Consider the following 16,407-nt stretch of genomic DNA (forward strand, 5'->3'; position numbering starts at 1 on the left):
CACAGAAGTTTAGAAGAATAAGGCCATGGCTCTACATTACATTTATCGTTTATTAAAAATAAATACAGATGTCATTTTTGCCAATCATTGTCTCTCCAACTTATTTTTTCCCTTCTTCAAGCATTTCCGGAGAATGAGGATTTTTAATTTTCTTTTTTGTTGCTTTTGTTTTGGTAGGGAAATGGAGAGGACTTTTAAACCTCCATTTGGCTTTCCTTGAAGGAGCAGCAAGGAGTTTCTATTTGAAAACAGAGTTATTTTACCATTCTTTCCAGTTCCAGAGTAAGAATTTAAAAAGGCAATAATTCCAAACATAATAATAGTGACAAAAACCATAAACGATTTCAATTTAACAGTTATGAGGCATATATTGTTTAATTAGACTTTTTATAAACTCAGGTATTGGCTATTCAAAAGAGATACATACAAAACATAAGGATACAGAAAAGCAAAGTATAAAATGATGGAAAACCATATCTAGCAAATACAATTCTTTAAGCAAGTATCAATTAATATCAGACAAATACATTTAAAGAGAAAAAGCATTATTAGATATAGAAATATATCTGACATACATAATGTAATATTACTTACATTATTACATAAGTATAAAATGGTACAGTACCACTAGAATGATCTAAAAATTTTAAACATATATATGGCTAATAAAATGTCATAGAATATACATGGTAAAAATTGATAGGTTACAAGAAAATAGTGGCAATCCACCATCAGAAATTTCAGTACAGTTCTTTCAACCTTTGCTAGATCGCATAACAAAAAAAATTAGTATCTACGTAGATATTAACCACAGAATTAACAAGCTTGATCTAAAGGACATATTTAAAACACCACAACTGACCAGGTGCAGTAGCTCATGCCTATAATCCCAGCACTTTGGGAGGCCGAGACGGGTGGATCACCTAAGGTCAGGAGTTCAAGACCAGCCCAGCAATATGGCAAAACCTGTCTACTGAAAATACAAAAATTCACTGGGTGTGGTGGCGGGCACCTGTAATCCCAGATACTCGGAAGGCTGAGGCAGGAGAATTGCTTGAACCCGAGCTGCAGAGGTTGCAGTGAGCCAAGATCGTACCAGTGCACTCCAACCTGGACCACAGAGTGAGACTCCGTCTCAAAATAATAATAATAAAATAATAAAAATAAAGCACTGCAACTAATAATTAGGAAAGTAGCCACTTTTCCCCCTCCAACACACAAGGAACATTTTCAAAAGTTAATAATGAACTAGGACACCGTAAGACAAATTACTCTTTAGGACCACAATGCAATTAAGTAGAAATTAATAACAAATATGTATTTACTATTAATCACAAATACACATACATCTAAATAACTTCTGTGTCAAGGAATAAATTATACTGGAAATCTAAAATTCTTAAAACTTAAGAATAATAACTATTTTATATCAAAACTTTGGAATATCAAGAAAATATTACTATTAAAAACATAAATTACAAAAGAAGAAAGACTTAAAACAAATAGCCTGAGTTTCCAACTGAGAAAATAAAGCAAGCCCACGAAGTAGAAAAATAAGGAAATAAGTACATGCAGAAATTAATATAATATAATATAATATAATATAATATAATACAAATTTTATAGATAGAATTCACATGCCAAAAATTGGTTCTTTAATAAGATTTGAAAAAAATCTGGCCGGGTGCGATAGCTCACGCCTGTCATCCCAGCACTTTGGGAGGCCAAGGTGGACGGATCATGAGGTCAAGAGTTCGAGACCAGCCTGACCAACAGGGTGAAACCTCATATCTGCTAAAAATACAAAAATTAGCCTAGTGTGTTGTCATGCTACTGGTGTGTTGCCAGTAGTCTCAGCTACTCGAGAGGCTGAGGCAGGAGAATTGCTTGAACTCGGGAAGTGGGGGTTGCAGTGAGCTGAGACCACGCCATTGCACTCTAGCCTGGGTAACCGACTCCGTCTCAAAAAAAAATTAAAAATAATAATAATAATAATAAAAACTTCCAGATTCACTGCAGGGGGTGTGGTGGCTATGAGAAAAGCATAAATAAACAACATTTAAAATTTTTTTTAAACTCATGCTTAGATAGAGCTGAGATAAAAAAGATATAGAATATTATGAGCAACTTAATGTCAACAAATTTGGAAACAAAAAAATCAATAGATTTCTAGAAAAATATAATTTATCAGAATTGAGTTAAGACAGATAGAAAGTCTGAATAGCCCTGTAACCAGCAAAGAAACCAGAACAGTAATTAACAAAATATTACTCCCCACAAAAAAACCACAGGGTCTAGATGTATTTTTAAGTTAATTCTATCAATATGAAAAGAAACATTACTTTACACAGGCTTTTTCAGAGAACAGAGAAGGAGAATAATTATCATTTTATTAAACTTGTATAATCTTTGTACCAAAACTGGACAAGGGCAGTATGAGAAGGGAAAATTACAGGCTAATATTGCTATAAGTATGGAAACAAAAAAAAATTAAATATTAGCAAGTCAAATCCAACAGTGTATGTAAAAGAGAAAATATGATCAAGTTGGATTTCTCCCTGGAATATAAGGTTGGATACATAAAGCTCATAGCTCATAGCTATAGGTTATGTTCCTACTGTAGCCTTAATGTCTTTAGTTGCTGGCATCAATACCTAGGTCCCTTCCCACCTCCAAGCCATTTAGGAGAAGCTACCCAAACTTGTTCCAACTGCAATAATTACTCACTTAGGCTGAATGAGTCAAATCCTTTATTAGAACCAGAATCCAGCCTCCTCAAAAACTCTGAAATTGAACCCACTATGACTCTTAATCTTGCATTAATCACAGTCAATATCTAAAATATAAGCCCCCTACCAACTTTTCCCACTCCCTACTTTCTGCCCACTCCCAGCTTGCCCTTTGCTTTAATAATCTACTACACCATCCCCATGAAAGTCTGTGCTTCCTTGCTCTCTGAAATCAGAATTTCCCTCTATTTTCAACCTTTTTTCCAAGAATTCCTTCCACATCTTTGCCATTACTGAAACCTGCCTCTTCAAAGAGGGCACACTTTCTCTTTATAGCTTGCAAGTGGTGATTGTGTACTATTTCAGAATTCAAATATCATTAGTGACACTCTCCCTTACCCCAGATTATTCTTCTCATTGGTTTCCATAAAAATACTACATATCTTTTAGGCTCATGCTATTTGTATGTATCACTTTTTTCCATCCTTGCAACTGACAAATATTGGCCTTCTAATTACTGTACTTTTCTGCTTAAGTTTTGTGGTCATCATTAGCCTAAATTTCTAAGACCTTCTTTAATTTCAACTCATCTGTCTATTAGACAATCCTCCCAAATATTGCTCTTCATTTTTTCTATTCTTGAATCTGAGAAGACAAGGATTGCTGGGGGAAAAATACACAACTTATTCATTAGTGATTACTAACCTCAAAAGGAGTTTTACCACTCTCTGGCAATTCCACGATATTTCTCTGGTCAACTCGATATACCACTCTTTGCAATACTTCTTACAAATCTTTATTTTCATCATCCTTCACTCTAGGAAGATGACCTTGACAATTTTATAGAAATCTAAGGCATCAGATGAGATTATCTTCAACTTTTCACCAGCACACCTACAAGTCTGTATATATTTACACCTATTTTCTTCCCCCTCTGAGCTATTATGCTAGAAGGGGTGTTCCTTCTCTAAAGGCTAAGAGCCACCTGTACTTTAGAGTCTATCCTCTCCCACATTCCAAAAATCTTACATTTATGTTTTCTTAGTTGTGTACAGTCATCTGTCTTGTTTCTACACACTTAATTGTTCCCTTTCATCAGTATGTTTTCCCTTAATCTGTATATGTACAGTAATCTTTAGGCTTAGAAAATGACTTTCCTGAACATTTTTCTGAATGGTTAAAAAAAAAAAAAAGGAGGGAGGGCATGATAGAAATGAAAGTACTTTGCAAACAGTAAAGCACTATTTATTGAGAGTTAGTGTAATGTTAGAATTTGTTCCCACTTAAAGATCAAAGGAATTAACTGACTTCGCAAGGTTTTATTATTTTTCTTTTGGCAGATCTAGGAATATAACTCAATTCTCCATAATTATTAGCTATTTATAATTAAAAACTAGAAAATATTTTTAATAGTGCTAACTTGAAAGCACAGAAAAAATCTATTAAAATTATGTTGGTTATTTTTGTTTCGACATAGAAATTGCAGTCTAACATCTTAGCTTATTGACATTCAGAATTTTAATCATGGGGGTAGGCGTCTGGTGTTTCTACAACTAAATTGGATTTGCCTAAAATAGAATCTAAGACCTGATTAAACTACCTTCATCCCTATCATTAAGTTCCTCTTCACCATTCTGTAAACAAAAAATCTCCTCAACAAATTGAACAAGTTGAATAAAGGATAGTTTTCTAAAATATCAAGCCTTTTTAATTAAGGATTTTTTTACAGTGCTATTTTGGGATCAGAAATTCCATAGTACAGTACAAAATCTAGCTTCATTTAATGGCGTTAAGTAAATAAAATACCTATAAAATATTTTTACAAAGATGAAAAAAGAAGGAATAATGTTTCTGATTATTGAGATAAAGATAATAGTTATTTACTCAAATATCTACTCTATGTATCCTTGTGAATAATAATCAAAGTCTATTTCTATTATATTAATAAAATTTGAATCTATTTAACAAATTTTTGCCCTTACAATACAAACTGTTATAAAAATCCAATGAAGTAATGAATCTGAAACACTTTCAAAATGGCAAAAACAAACGACTGTAACTTCTAACTCTACTTTCATCCTTTGTTCTTAACAAATAATAAATCAGTACCTATTAACATATTAATTTATGTTTTAATATGTTATAAATTTTATGAGACCTCATTGACCACCTTTGATTAATATTCATTAATAGACTTGATATTTCCAACATAATTATTTTTTAGGTTAAAGTCAGAAATCAAGAACAATTTACCAGATATTTATTGTGCATTGGCTAATTTATATTTAGACAAATCTTTTAGGTAAGAGCCAGCAAACATAACGACATTATATTATAATAGGGCTTGATTATTCCTAACTATATTGGTGATGTAGTCATGAACCTATTGACTATTGAGGATTGTAGGGTAGGTAAAAGACATTTTATTTGTCCCCAGAATTGTCACAGTGAAAAAGAGGAAGACAGAGGCACTATAAAAGACAGACTGTGACAAGAGTCATATGTGGATTATTTTTTGTGTAATAACTATTTCCTTAGGGAACTCTTTTGTCTCTTCTTTCTCCTAAAGTTTACAGGCATATCTTATTTTATTGTAGTTGGCTTTATTGCACTTCACATATACTGCAATTTTTAGGAATAGAAAGTTTTTGACAACCCTGCCTCAAGCAAGTCTATCGTAATTTTTCCAACAGCATATGCTCATTTTCTGTCTATGTATCACAAATTGGTAACTCTTGTAATAACTCAAACTTCTTCATTTACATGATACCTTTTTTTTTTTTCTTGAGACAGAGTCTCAGTGTGTCACCCAGGCTGGAATGCAGTGGCACAATCATGGCTTACTACAGTCTTGGCCTCCCAGGCTTAGGTGGTCCTCCCACCTCAGCCTCCCAAGTAGCTGGGACTACAGGCATATGTCAACCATACCCAGTTAATTTTTGTTTGTTTGGTGGTGGTGTTTTTGTAGAGACGAGGTTTCATCATGTTGCCTAGGCTGGTCTTGAACTCCCAGGCTCAAGTGATTTACTCATCAAAGTGCTCGGATTATAGGAATGAGCCACCATGCCCAGCCTCATTATAACTGTTACAGTGATCTGTGATCAGTGACTTTGATGTTACTATTATAATTGTTTTGGGGCTCCATGAACCATGCCCATATAAGAGGGTAAACTTAATTGATAAAATTCTGTGTGTTCTGATTACTCAACCACTCAGTCGTTTCCCTGTCTTTCTCCCTATCCCTATTCTCTGAAACACAATATTATTATTACTAGGCCGGTTGATAACCCTACAATGGTCTCTAAGTGTCCAAGTGAAAGAAAGAGTTACATGTCTCTCACTTTAAACCAAAAGCTAGAAATGGTTAAGGTAAATGAGGAAGGCATGTCGAAAGACAAGACAGGCTGAAAGCTAAGCCTCTTGCAACAAAGAGCCAAGTTGTGAGTGCAAAGGAAAAGTTCTTGAAAGAAATTAAAAGTGCTACTCCGGTGAACATATGAATAAGTGCCTTATTGCTTATATGGAGAAAGTTTGAGTGGTTTAGATAGATCAAACCAGTCACAACATTCCCTTAAGACAAAGCCTAGTCCAGAGCAAGGCCCTAATGCTCAGAAAATGATTCCTTTCAAAATATTATTGCAAGAGCTCTTATGGAGATATGCAAAGAGATTAATGTTTGTTTCATACCTACGAATATAACATCCATTCTTCAGACCATGGTTCAATAAGTAATTCTGACTTTCAAGTTTTATTATTTAAGAAATACATTTTGTAAGGTGATAGCTGCCAATGATAATGATTCCTCTGATGGATCTGGACAAACTAAATTGAAAATACTTTGGAAAAACTTAATCGTTCTACGTCATTAAGAATATTTGTGACTCATGGAAGCAGGTCAAAATATCAACATTAACAGAAGTTTGGAACAATTTTATTCCAATCCTCATGAATGACTGAGGGGTTCAAGACTTCAGTGGAAGAAGTAATTACAGATGTGGTAGAATTAGCAAAAGAACTAGAACTAGAAGTGGAGGCTAAAGATGTGACTGAATTGGTGCGATATCATGATAAAACTTGAATGAATGAGGAGTTGTTTCTTAAGGATGAGCAAAGAAACTGGCTTCTGGAGATACAATCTACTCCCAGCAAGGATGCTATGAACACTGTTGAAATAACAACAAAGGATTCAGAATAACACACAAACTTAGTTGATAAAGAAGCCATAGGGTTTGAGGGGACTGACTCCAATTCTGAAAGTTTTACTGTGGGTAAAATGCTATCAAACAGCATCACCTGCTCTAGAAAAATCTTTAATGAAAAGAAGAGTCAATTGATGTGGCAAATGTCATTGTCTTTTTTAAGAAATTGCCATGGCCACCCCAACCTTCAGCAACCACCACCCTAATCAGTCAACAGCCATCAATATCAAGGCAAAAACCTTCCACCATCAAAAAGATTATGATTTGCTGAAACGTCAGAGGATTGCCACTTTTTTTTTTAGCAGCAAAGTATTTTTAAATTAAGGTATATACATTGTTATTTAGACATAATGCTATTGTGCACTTACTAGACTACAGTATAAAAGTAATTTTATATGCACTGAGAAAACAAAACAAATTGTGACTTGATTATGATAGCTTAGTATTGGTGGTCTGGGACCCTGCCCACAATATCTCTGAGGTATGATTGTATTTTCAATCTTCTTTTTTTTGACATATACTAAAAATGTGTAGTTACAAATCTCCATTAATGACTGCCATCAATTCTTTCTCTCTCTACAAGCATGTGCCACTTCCCCAATGAGATATGGGCTACTTTTTCCCCTTCTATGGAAACTGGGCTGGACCTGTGTTTGCTTTGACCAGTAGAACGCAAAGAGTGACGTTCTGGGACTTCTGAGAAGACCAGGCCTTAAGAGGACTAACGGTTTCCACTTCTTTCATCTCTGAACACTGAATCTTGGAACACTCCCTTTTGGAATCTAATCACCATGCTGTGGGAAGCCAAGCTCTTTGGAAAAGTCACACGAAGGAAAATCAGATAAACTGTCAACCATGTGGATGAACTGTCTTGGATATCATGGCCTTTAGATAACTGAATATCCCACCCAGCATCATGTGGAGCAGGGCCACCCAACTGGGTCAGTTAAGCTCTATCTATACAAAGAGTCATGAGTTAACAAAATGATTGGTTTAAGCCACTAAGTTTTGAGCTTGTTTGTTGTGTAGCAAAAGATAACTGAAATAGAAACCGGTAGCTAGAAATAGGGTGCCACTGGGTCAAACCCAAAACTTATGTAGCCTCAACTTTGGAATTGAACAGGAAATGCAGACAGTGGTGGCTAGAAGATCAAAGAGAAAACAGGAGGGCAACACTTTCCTTTGCAGTAATGTGAAAGGTAGAACTAATAAGCTCATGGCAATTGCTAAAGGGAAAGCATAACCTAATAAATTTGTGAATCTACCCAAGGAGACGTCCAGGCAAACATTGAAAATGCCACCTGACTACTTCTAGCTGCCTATCATCAAATAGGAGAAGAGAAAAATAAACTAAATAAGAAACTGTTCAGTTTTGGAGCAAAATTTATAGAATATATAAACCATGTAGAACATCTTTTCCAGCCAGCAAGAGGTTCTCAAGGAAGAAATCACCTTATGGCAAAGATCAAATCAAGAATTGTTAGTAAACCACAGAATTAGGATAATTTAGGATCAATGGTGCATCTGTAATATCCTTTAAGGTTTCAGAAATATTTAAGCCAGTGCTTCATAGACCTCTTAGCTAGACAAAAACACTTCTAAGAATCTTATGAGCACATTTTGTAGATCACTCTGCTTGATAATGAGTATCTAAGACTGTTAAAGGTGCTGTTCCTCAACATCTCTCAGTTCAAATTGGAGACAGGCCTGTCTTAAAGAGACAAGTATGGATTTTGTCTAATGGAGCAGATTATAATTCAATTCAAAGGGAACACAAGATGTTTTAAAATGAATTACATCAGCTTATACTAAAAGACAGAGACAGTTCAAATTGAAGAGTCTTCTGGGCCTTCAGCGTCCCCAAATCAGGAAGTGGTTTGAGAAGGCTACTCAGCTTCAAACACAAAGCCATTTCTCATGGAAAAGAATGACTCAGAGCAAAGTTGAGATCTTACAGGGAAGAACCAAGAGCTGAGAACCACTCTCAGGTAGAATTAGGCCCTAACTGACATACATTCTCTGCTCCCAGAATCATAATTAGACGTGCCCAATTGGAGTTCAGAATTGCTATGAACCATTCACTGCTATGTACCTCTCATTTTTCCTCTTTTTAAAACAAGAGTGTATATTCCCTGACTCACCATTGTAGGCTGGGTGAATATGAGAAAGAAAACTTGTCTAGGTGAATATGGGAAAGAAAACACATCTTCAGATTGAGGGAAACTGTAGTAAAGGCACCTCATATGTAACTGAAACTGGTTTAGATGATGAGATTCTGGGTCTTGAGCTTGAACCTGATGTCATATTGAGACGAGACTTTAAGGTTTCCTGGGAGGTGGTGAAATAATTTTCCATCAGGAACATAAATTACTATGACCAGGGGGTACATTATAACTACCAAATATTTCTGCCGTTTCTTTCTTGCTCATGTATGCATGTCCCTTTCCCATCAAAAAAGGATTTGTTTGCTTTTTTTTTTTCCTTCTTCAATCTAGGCTGGCCCTGTGGGTTACTTTGACCAATACAATGTGGTGAAAATAATGTTCTGGGACTTCCAAGCTAAGGCCCCAAGAGGACTTAGCTTCTACTTTCCTCTTCTTGAAATGCTTATACTTGGGGTGCTGCTTCTTGGATCCCAGCCATAAATGATAGCAAGCCCAGCCACCACGACTGGAAGAACTCCAAGTCCCATGGAGAAGCCACATAAACTGAGGTGTGGCAGCTGAATTCCCAGCTGATAGCCACCATTAACTGCCAGTCATGTGCATGAGTATCTCAGATGTTTCAAGCCCAGTCCAGCCCCGAGATAACTGCAGCTAAAGTCACCATCATGTGGAGCGAAACCACCCAGCTGATTCCTATGAACTCACAGCAATTATGAGGCAAGTGAAATGGTTATTTTAAGCTAATTAAGTTTGAGGGTAGTTTGTTAGTAACAGACAACCCCCCAAAATTCATGTTAGTGCCATTAAGTAAATGAAATGAAGATCAAGAAACCCATTACTCAAGAACCAAAGTATCACTAATATTATTTTATGTATTCATGTGTTACACCTTGCCACTATGCTGAATTTTATGACTCTTGTCAAAGTTTATCACAAATATACATATTCCTACATAATACACTTTAGGTTTCTTTTACAGCTTTATAAAAACTGTAGCATACTGTACGTAGACTTCTGAGACTTGCTTTATCATTTTTACAATTACTCTAGGTTGTTGCATGTAGGTCATTCTCCCTACTAAACAAAATTACAAAACCCCTAATTTATTTTTTGTTGTCAGTGGTCATTTGAGTGGTTAAAAACAGAGCTGCCACGAGCACTCTTGAGGTACACAGGTCCAAGAATTTCTCGAAGGCATTTATGTAAACGTAGACTGGTTAGGGTATGTGAATGCTTAACGCTAAGAGAGAGTGCCAAATTGCTTTCTGAGGAGCCTATCAGTTCAAAATCCTACCTGCAGCGTGAAAAACTGAGGCCCATCATCTTTATTGGTATTGTCATATCCTTTAATTTTTCAATCTATTGAATGCAAAATATTATTCATTATGGTTTTAATTAGCCAATCACTTAAGAGGTAAAACATCTTTTCATGTGTTCAGCCACATCCTCTGAAAATACCTGGTTTGTCTTTTGCTTATTTTTCTATAGGACAGTGATAAATAGAAGTGGTGGTCGGGTGCAGTGGCTCATGCCTGTAATCCCAGCACTTTAGGAGGCCGAGGCAGGCGGATTACCTCAGGTCGGGAGTTCAAGACCAGCCTGGACAACTTGGTGAAACCCTGTCTCTACTAAAAATATAAAAATTAGTTGGGTGTGGGAGCAGACACCTGTAATCCCAGCTACTTGGGAGGCTGAGGCGAGAGAATCGCTTGAACCCGGGAGGTGGAGATTGCAGTGAGCCGAGATCACGCAACTGCACTCCAGCCTGGGCGACAGAGGGAGACTCCATTTAAAAAAAAAAAAAAAAAAAAAAAAGCACAAGAAGTGGTGATAATAGCCACCCTTATGTTCCTGATTTTCAAAGTATACAACTTGGTCATGATGCAGTTTTAGTATGTCAACGTTTATTAATAGTGCTTTTGACTTTACAAGTATAAGTGCTATTAGCCTGTAATTTTCTTTTCTCCTACTGAATGTCTCTGATTTTAGAATCAGTAAGTTATATCAACCTCACACAATATGCTGGCAAGTATTCCCTCATTAGCTATTTTTGTCTGAAAGAGCTTGTATAAAATGTTGGAATTTTACCCCCCTTGAAAGAGGGGTAAAACTTACCTGTAAACCTGTGCCAGGTCTTGTCAAAAAGTTAATTATTGTTTACTATTCAACCTATGAATAAGTATATTCAGCTTTTCTATTTCTTCTTGAGCCAATTTAAGTAAATTGCAATTTTCTGGAGTTTGGTCTATTTTGTCTAAGTTTTCAAATACATTAGCATTAAGATGTTCCTGGTAGTCACTTTTTCATCCCTGCTTTATCAATGGATTCAGACCGCTTTTTCAATCTTTACATTGTTTGTGTCCCATTTCATCTTGTTCAATTATGCCACTTTTACTGTTTTGTCATGAAAACAACTTTGACATGTAATTCTTCATCATTTTCTAATTCATTGATTTATTCCCTTGCCTGTATCTTCTTGCTTCTACATTGCTTTTACTATTTTCTAAGTTACACATCTAGTCTTTTCCCTTAAGCATTTAAAGCCACTTCCCTCAAAGTGCTGTTTTAGCTGTAATACCCAATTAAAAATATATATTACTTGTAACTAGGTTTCAAGTATTTCCTTTTTCCTTTGTGACGATTTAAACATGTAAATGTAAGACTTTAAAAAATTTAACCTTTATTACTGACCTCCACTTGCTTCTGATTATCCATTTAATACCAATTATTTGATGTTTTGTAACTTGCTTATGCCTAAAATACATGGTCAATTTTTGCTAATATACAATGCTTAAGAAAAATATTCTCTGTTTAATACATTGTTCTAAATGTTTATTGACTCAATATTAAGAATGCTTTCACTAATTCTTTATCATTAATTAGTTGTTGAAATCTCCCATTGTTGTTCAATTTGTTGCTTCAGCCCTATTGTTGCTTCAGTTCATACATTTTGAGGCCATTTCATATGGTAAAGGCACACTGAAAATTGTTATATATACCTAGTAAATTGATCCTTTAACTATTTTTAATTGACTTCTCAATCTTTAATATCATAAATCTAATTATTTTAATATCACTAAAGCTACACGTTTTTAGTATTTACCTACTTCATTTTTAAAAAATATTTACTTTCAACCTCCTCATGTCTAATATTTTAGGTGTTTTAAAAAGCCTAGTTGGGTTTTTAAAAAAATCTGACCAATGCTATCATTTAATCGGGTAATTGTCTATTCATAATTAATATTAGACTTGTTATTATTATCTTACTTTCTAACTTCACTCCCCCACCTCCATTATTTCTTCCTTTATTTGTACTAGGTTATTGCATACCTATTCTGTATTTTAAAGTTCTTTTCCTTTGGAATGATTCATCCCCTATCTTTTTTTTTCTTTGAGATGGGGTCTCACTCTGTCACCCACACTGGAGTGCAGTGGCACGATCTCGGCTCACTGCAACTGTCACCTCCCCGGTTCAAGTGATTCTCGCACCTCACCCTCCAGAGTAGCTGGGATTACAGGCACCTGCCATCATGCCCGGCTAATTTTTGTGTATTTTGGTAGAACGGGGTTTCACCATGTTGGCCAGGATGGTCTCAAACTCCTGACCCCAAGTGATCTGCCCGCCTCAGTCTCCCAAAATGCTGATTATAGGTGTGAGCCACAGTGCCTGGCCAATCCCCTATCTATTCTTGTGGCAGTCACCCCTGAACTCTGATTACATATATTTATTATAACATAGTCAATTTTAAGGTTAAACAGTATCTTAACCAGTTTTCTGAATAAAAGAACCTCAGAACCCTCTAATTCCAATCACCCTTCTGCCAGCCAACCGCTGGCAGTTTTTCAATTATATCCTTATTTAAAAATTCCACATTATTAATGTTGCATAACATTTATTTAGTTTTACATTTGTTTACAATTTCTTATAAACACTTTTCATTATAATTGTTTTATCCAAAGTTTAAATTTACTTATGCTAGTTTTTCAATTTCAGATCATCCTTTTAGAATCATTTTCCTTCTTGAAGATCATCCTTTTGTAGTCTCTTGCCTGAAGTTCTGCTGAGGATAACATCTGTTTTTCATCTCAGCCTGTGTTTGCTTCAGTTTCACTTGCTGCAAATTCTAAGCTAACAGTTTTTCTCAGAAGTCTACCCTCTTTTGGGTATATCGTTGCTGTTAGGAAGCCTACTAAGTATTTGACTGTCTTGCCTTCACTGATGATGATCTTTTTCTCCCCATGGTTGCTTTTAAAATTTTCTCTTTGGTATCTTATCATTTACAATACCTTGAGTCTAGGCCTGGATTTTATTTAAATATATGTTTGGTATATATTGTGCTTTCTGAAGCTATGAATTCATGTTTTTCCAACAAATTTGGAAAATTGTTTTATCTTTTCAAGTACGCCTTTCCTTCATTCTCTAAATTCTCTCCTTCTAGTACTCCTAGTCTTTATAATTCTTCCCTCCAACTCTCTTAACTTTCTAATGTTTTCTAGCTCCTTCTTTCTCCTCACTGCTCACTGGGTAATTTTAGATCCAGCTTATAGTTCACTTGTCTCTTCAGCTGAGTCTAATAAAATATTCACCATGTCTGAGGGCTTTTTTCTTATTTCAATAAATATTTCTCATTTCTAGGAATTCTATTTGTTTCTTTTTCAGATCTGCCTGTGGTTCCAACTTCATTTCTTATGTTGGTGATGAAACCTTGAAGAACTGAGTTCAATGTTTATTTTTTCTACAGCTTCCTTGTCATGCTAGTTTGTTTCAACTTGTGCCTGTGATCTCTAGTCATAATATAATACTACTTGATAACAATCTATACGAATCTTGGAACTAAATTAGGAAGGTTTCCCTCTTGCCTCTGCCAGGAGCTACAGCACTACAAACTGAGGGCCACTGAACCTTCTTTAACTGTCCTCTCTAGGGCAGCATCTCAGATTCAGATGTCTTCTTGTTTCTGATTTGAGGCAAACTGAATATGGCAGTGTTGCTATTGGTATCTGCCATCCAGACAAGCATAGTCCACTTGTATGGTCAATACAGTATTCATGACTCCTAACTTAAAATGCATCCATTTCTTGTGGCAGAGGAAAGGCAGAAGTATAGAAGTATGGTTCTTGAAAGTTCTCCTACTTCCTGTGAACCTATTCAAAAGCAGATTTTATTCAGGATCTAGTTGTTTTATAATATCTAGTCTAACATACCTGCTGGAAGCAAAGTCTTATTTTGTATATTAAGTATACTAAAACAGTTATATAGTAACCTGAGAAAGCACATATTTTATGTCATTTCTTACTAATGGGACCTCTCTGGAAAGGTTCCCTACCCCTTGATCAGAACAAAACACACAGTATATAGGAACTGAGTGCACGTCAGAAAACTCCTAGAAGATGAGCTTATCATAAGGTTGTTGTTTCACTTGGTAGAAATTTCTCCTAGTGCTCTATTACTAAGACGTTGCATCAACATTGACTGTTCAAATTACTTTTTTTTTTTACTTTTTAAATTTACTTATTTATTTTAGAGACAACGTCTCATTTTGTCACCCAGGCTGGAGTACAGTAGTGCGATCATAGCTTGCTGCGGCCTCAAACTCCTGGGCTCAAGTGATCTTCCCGCATCAGCCTCCAAGTAGTTCCAAGTAGTTGGGACTAGAGCTGCATGCCACCATGTCCAGCTAATTTTTTTTTTTTTCCAGTAGAGACAGAATCTCATTATGTCATCCGGGCTGGTCTCCAACTCCCTCCTAGCCCCAGGTGATCCTCCTGCCTCAGCCTCCCAAAGCATTGAGATTATAGGTGTGAGCCACCATGCCTCTGTTCAACTTTTTAATGTCCTGATTAATATGTGATTCAGATTAGTAAGACTAAAATCTTGATCATATCCCATCATTTTGAACCTTTTAAAAAATAGATAATAATGATTTGTTACATGCAGCTTCCATCTAGATGCATAACTTTATTTCTGGAAATGTGGGCCACCTACAATGTAAAGCAGACTAAACAAGGCAGCTTGTGATTTCATTTTAATCAGAAACACATCAAATAGGCATCATGGCAGCAGATCTGGCTGCTACTGTTTTAAATACAGATGGATTAACATCTTTATTATTCATAATTATCTGTCAATGTTCTCTGGATGATCAAGAAACTCTTTGTGCCTCACCCTAATCACTGAAGTAATGAAAGGAGATACCAGCAGCAAGCACTGCAACTGTAAATGCTGCAATCACACCTAAAAGTAAAACAAACACAGAACAAATGAAAATGGAATGAGCAAAAGAAAGGCCAAACTAATCCTAGGCTCTGAAATGTGGGTAACTGATGGGCCTAAAAAACAACAATACACAAACACACAAACACACAATCTTACATACACATACATATGTATATACTAAAAGGCAGCAACATCTTAGAGAAAAATATAGTCATAAGTTGAAAAACTAGACTTCGAATGTTGGACAAAGTATCTTTCTTGCACAAATGTGCACTGAGACGTATCTAAGAGAAAAAATAACAAACACTTTAAAGGGCTTATATAAATATTTTTATTGGCATACCAGCTGTCTTATGCTACTTAGGTTAAAAAAAAAAAAGGCAGTTCCAGTAGGCAGCAGTTCTCAACCATTATAATGTAAAGCCACTTGTGTAACTTGTGTAGCTACTGAAAACTGCAGAAGTCCATGTTCAACCATTATAAAATCTAAGAATTAGTATGTCTAAGTTGTAACTTTTATTTTTTCCTGATTATAGTAAGCTAAAGAAAGAAACTGGCCATAGTAGTCCAGACAGACAGACACACACACGTACAAAAAAATTAATTAAATTTATCTAATGAATGACAAGAACTACAATTAAATCTTCTGGCTCCTAACTCTCAGTCAGAAGTCTTAATACTTAGTATTTCTCAAATTGTTACCCCATTAAACAATAGTCTGCATGTTCCTTGTTCAAAAAGTCTGAAAATGTTAAAATAATTCTGCATTTCTTAGAGCCTTTAAAATATAAAAATACATTATAAAATGCCTGACTTGAATTTGACATTTTTTGTCATAGAACACACATCAAAATCTCCTGTGATACTAATTCTAGGAATACCAGTTTGTAAAACATTAGCCCTACTATACTAACTGATTCCCAAAACTCTGCATTTTTTTCTTTTAAGAATGTTTTAAAAATTAATAGGATGTGTCATCTTTGAGGGCACTTGAATGACAATGTATGAATTATAAATCTTTCTATCTCTAGGGCCTGGCACTTTCCATAATACCCAATAAATACTGTTAAGTCTAGCAATCTTAAGAAAGCGAAATG

The 16,407-nt window shown here is 35.4% G+C and overlaps 1 protein-coding gene across 3 annotated transcripts in view; it reads right to left on the minus strand.

Annotated features, from left to right (window-relative positions):
- Window positions 1–9,416: 9,416 nt before the first annotated feature.
- The window catches only part of ODR4 (odr-4 GPCR localization factor homolog), a 47,871-nt gene continuing 40,880 nt past the window's right edge, over window positions 9,417–16,407 (minus strand). For all 3 annotated transcript variants that reach the window (XM_050783318.1, XM_050783308.1, XM_050783327.1), the window contains one exon: window positions 9,417–15,328. In XM_050783318.1, the coding sequence (XP_050639275.1) occupies window positions 15,261–15,328 (68 nt within the window). In that variant the 3' untranslated portion in view covers window positions 9,417–15,260. The remainder of the gene's footprint in view (window positions 15,329–16,407) is intronic.

The sequence above is a fragment of the Macaca thibetana genome, chromosome 1 (assembly GCF_024542745.1).
Source record: "Macaca thibetana thibetana isolate TM-01 chromosome 1, ASM2454274v1, whole genome shotgun sequence".
Classification (NCBI taxonomy): domain Eukaryota; kingdom Metazoa; phylum Chordata; class Mammalia; order Primates; family Cercopithecidae; genus Macaca; species Macaca thibetana.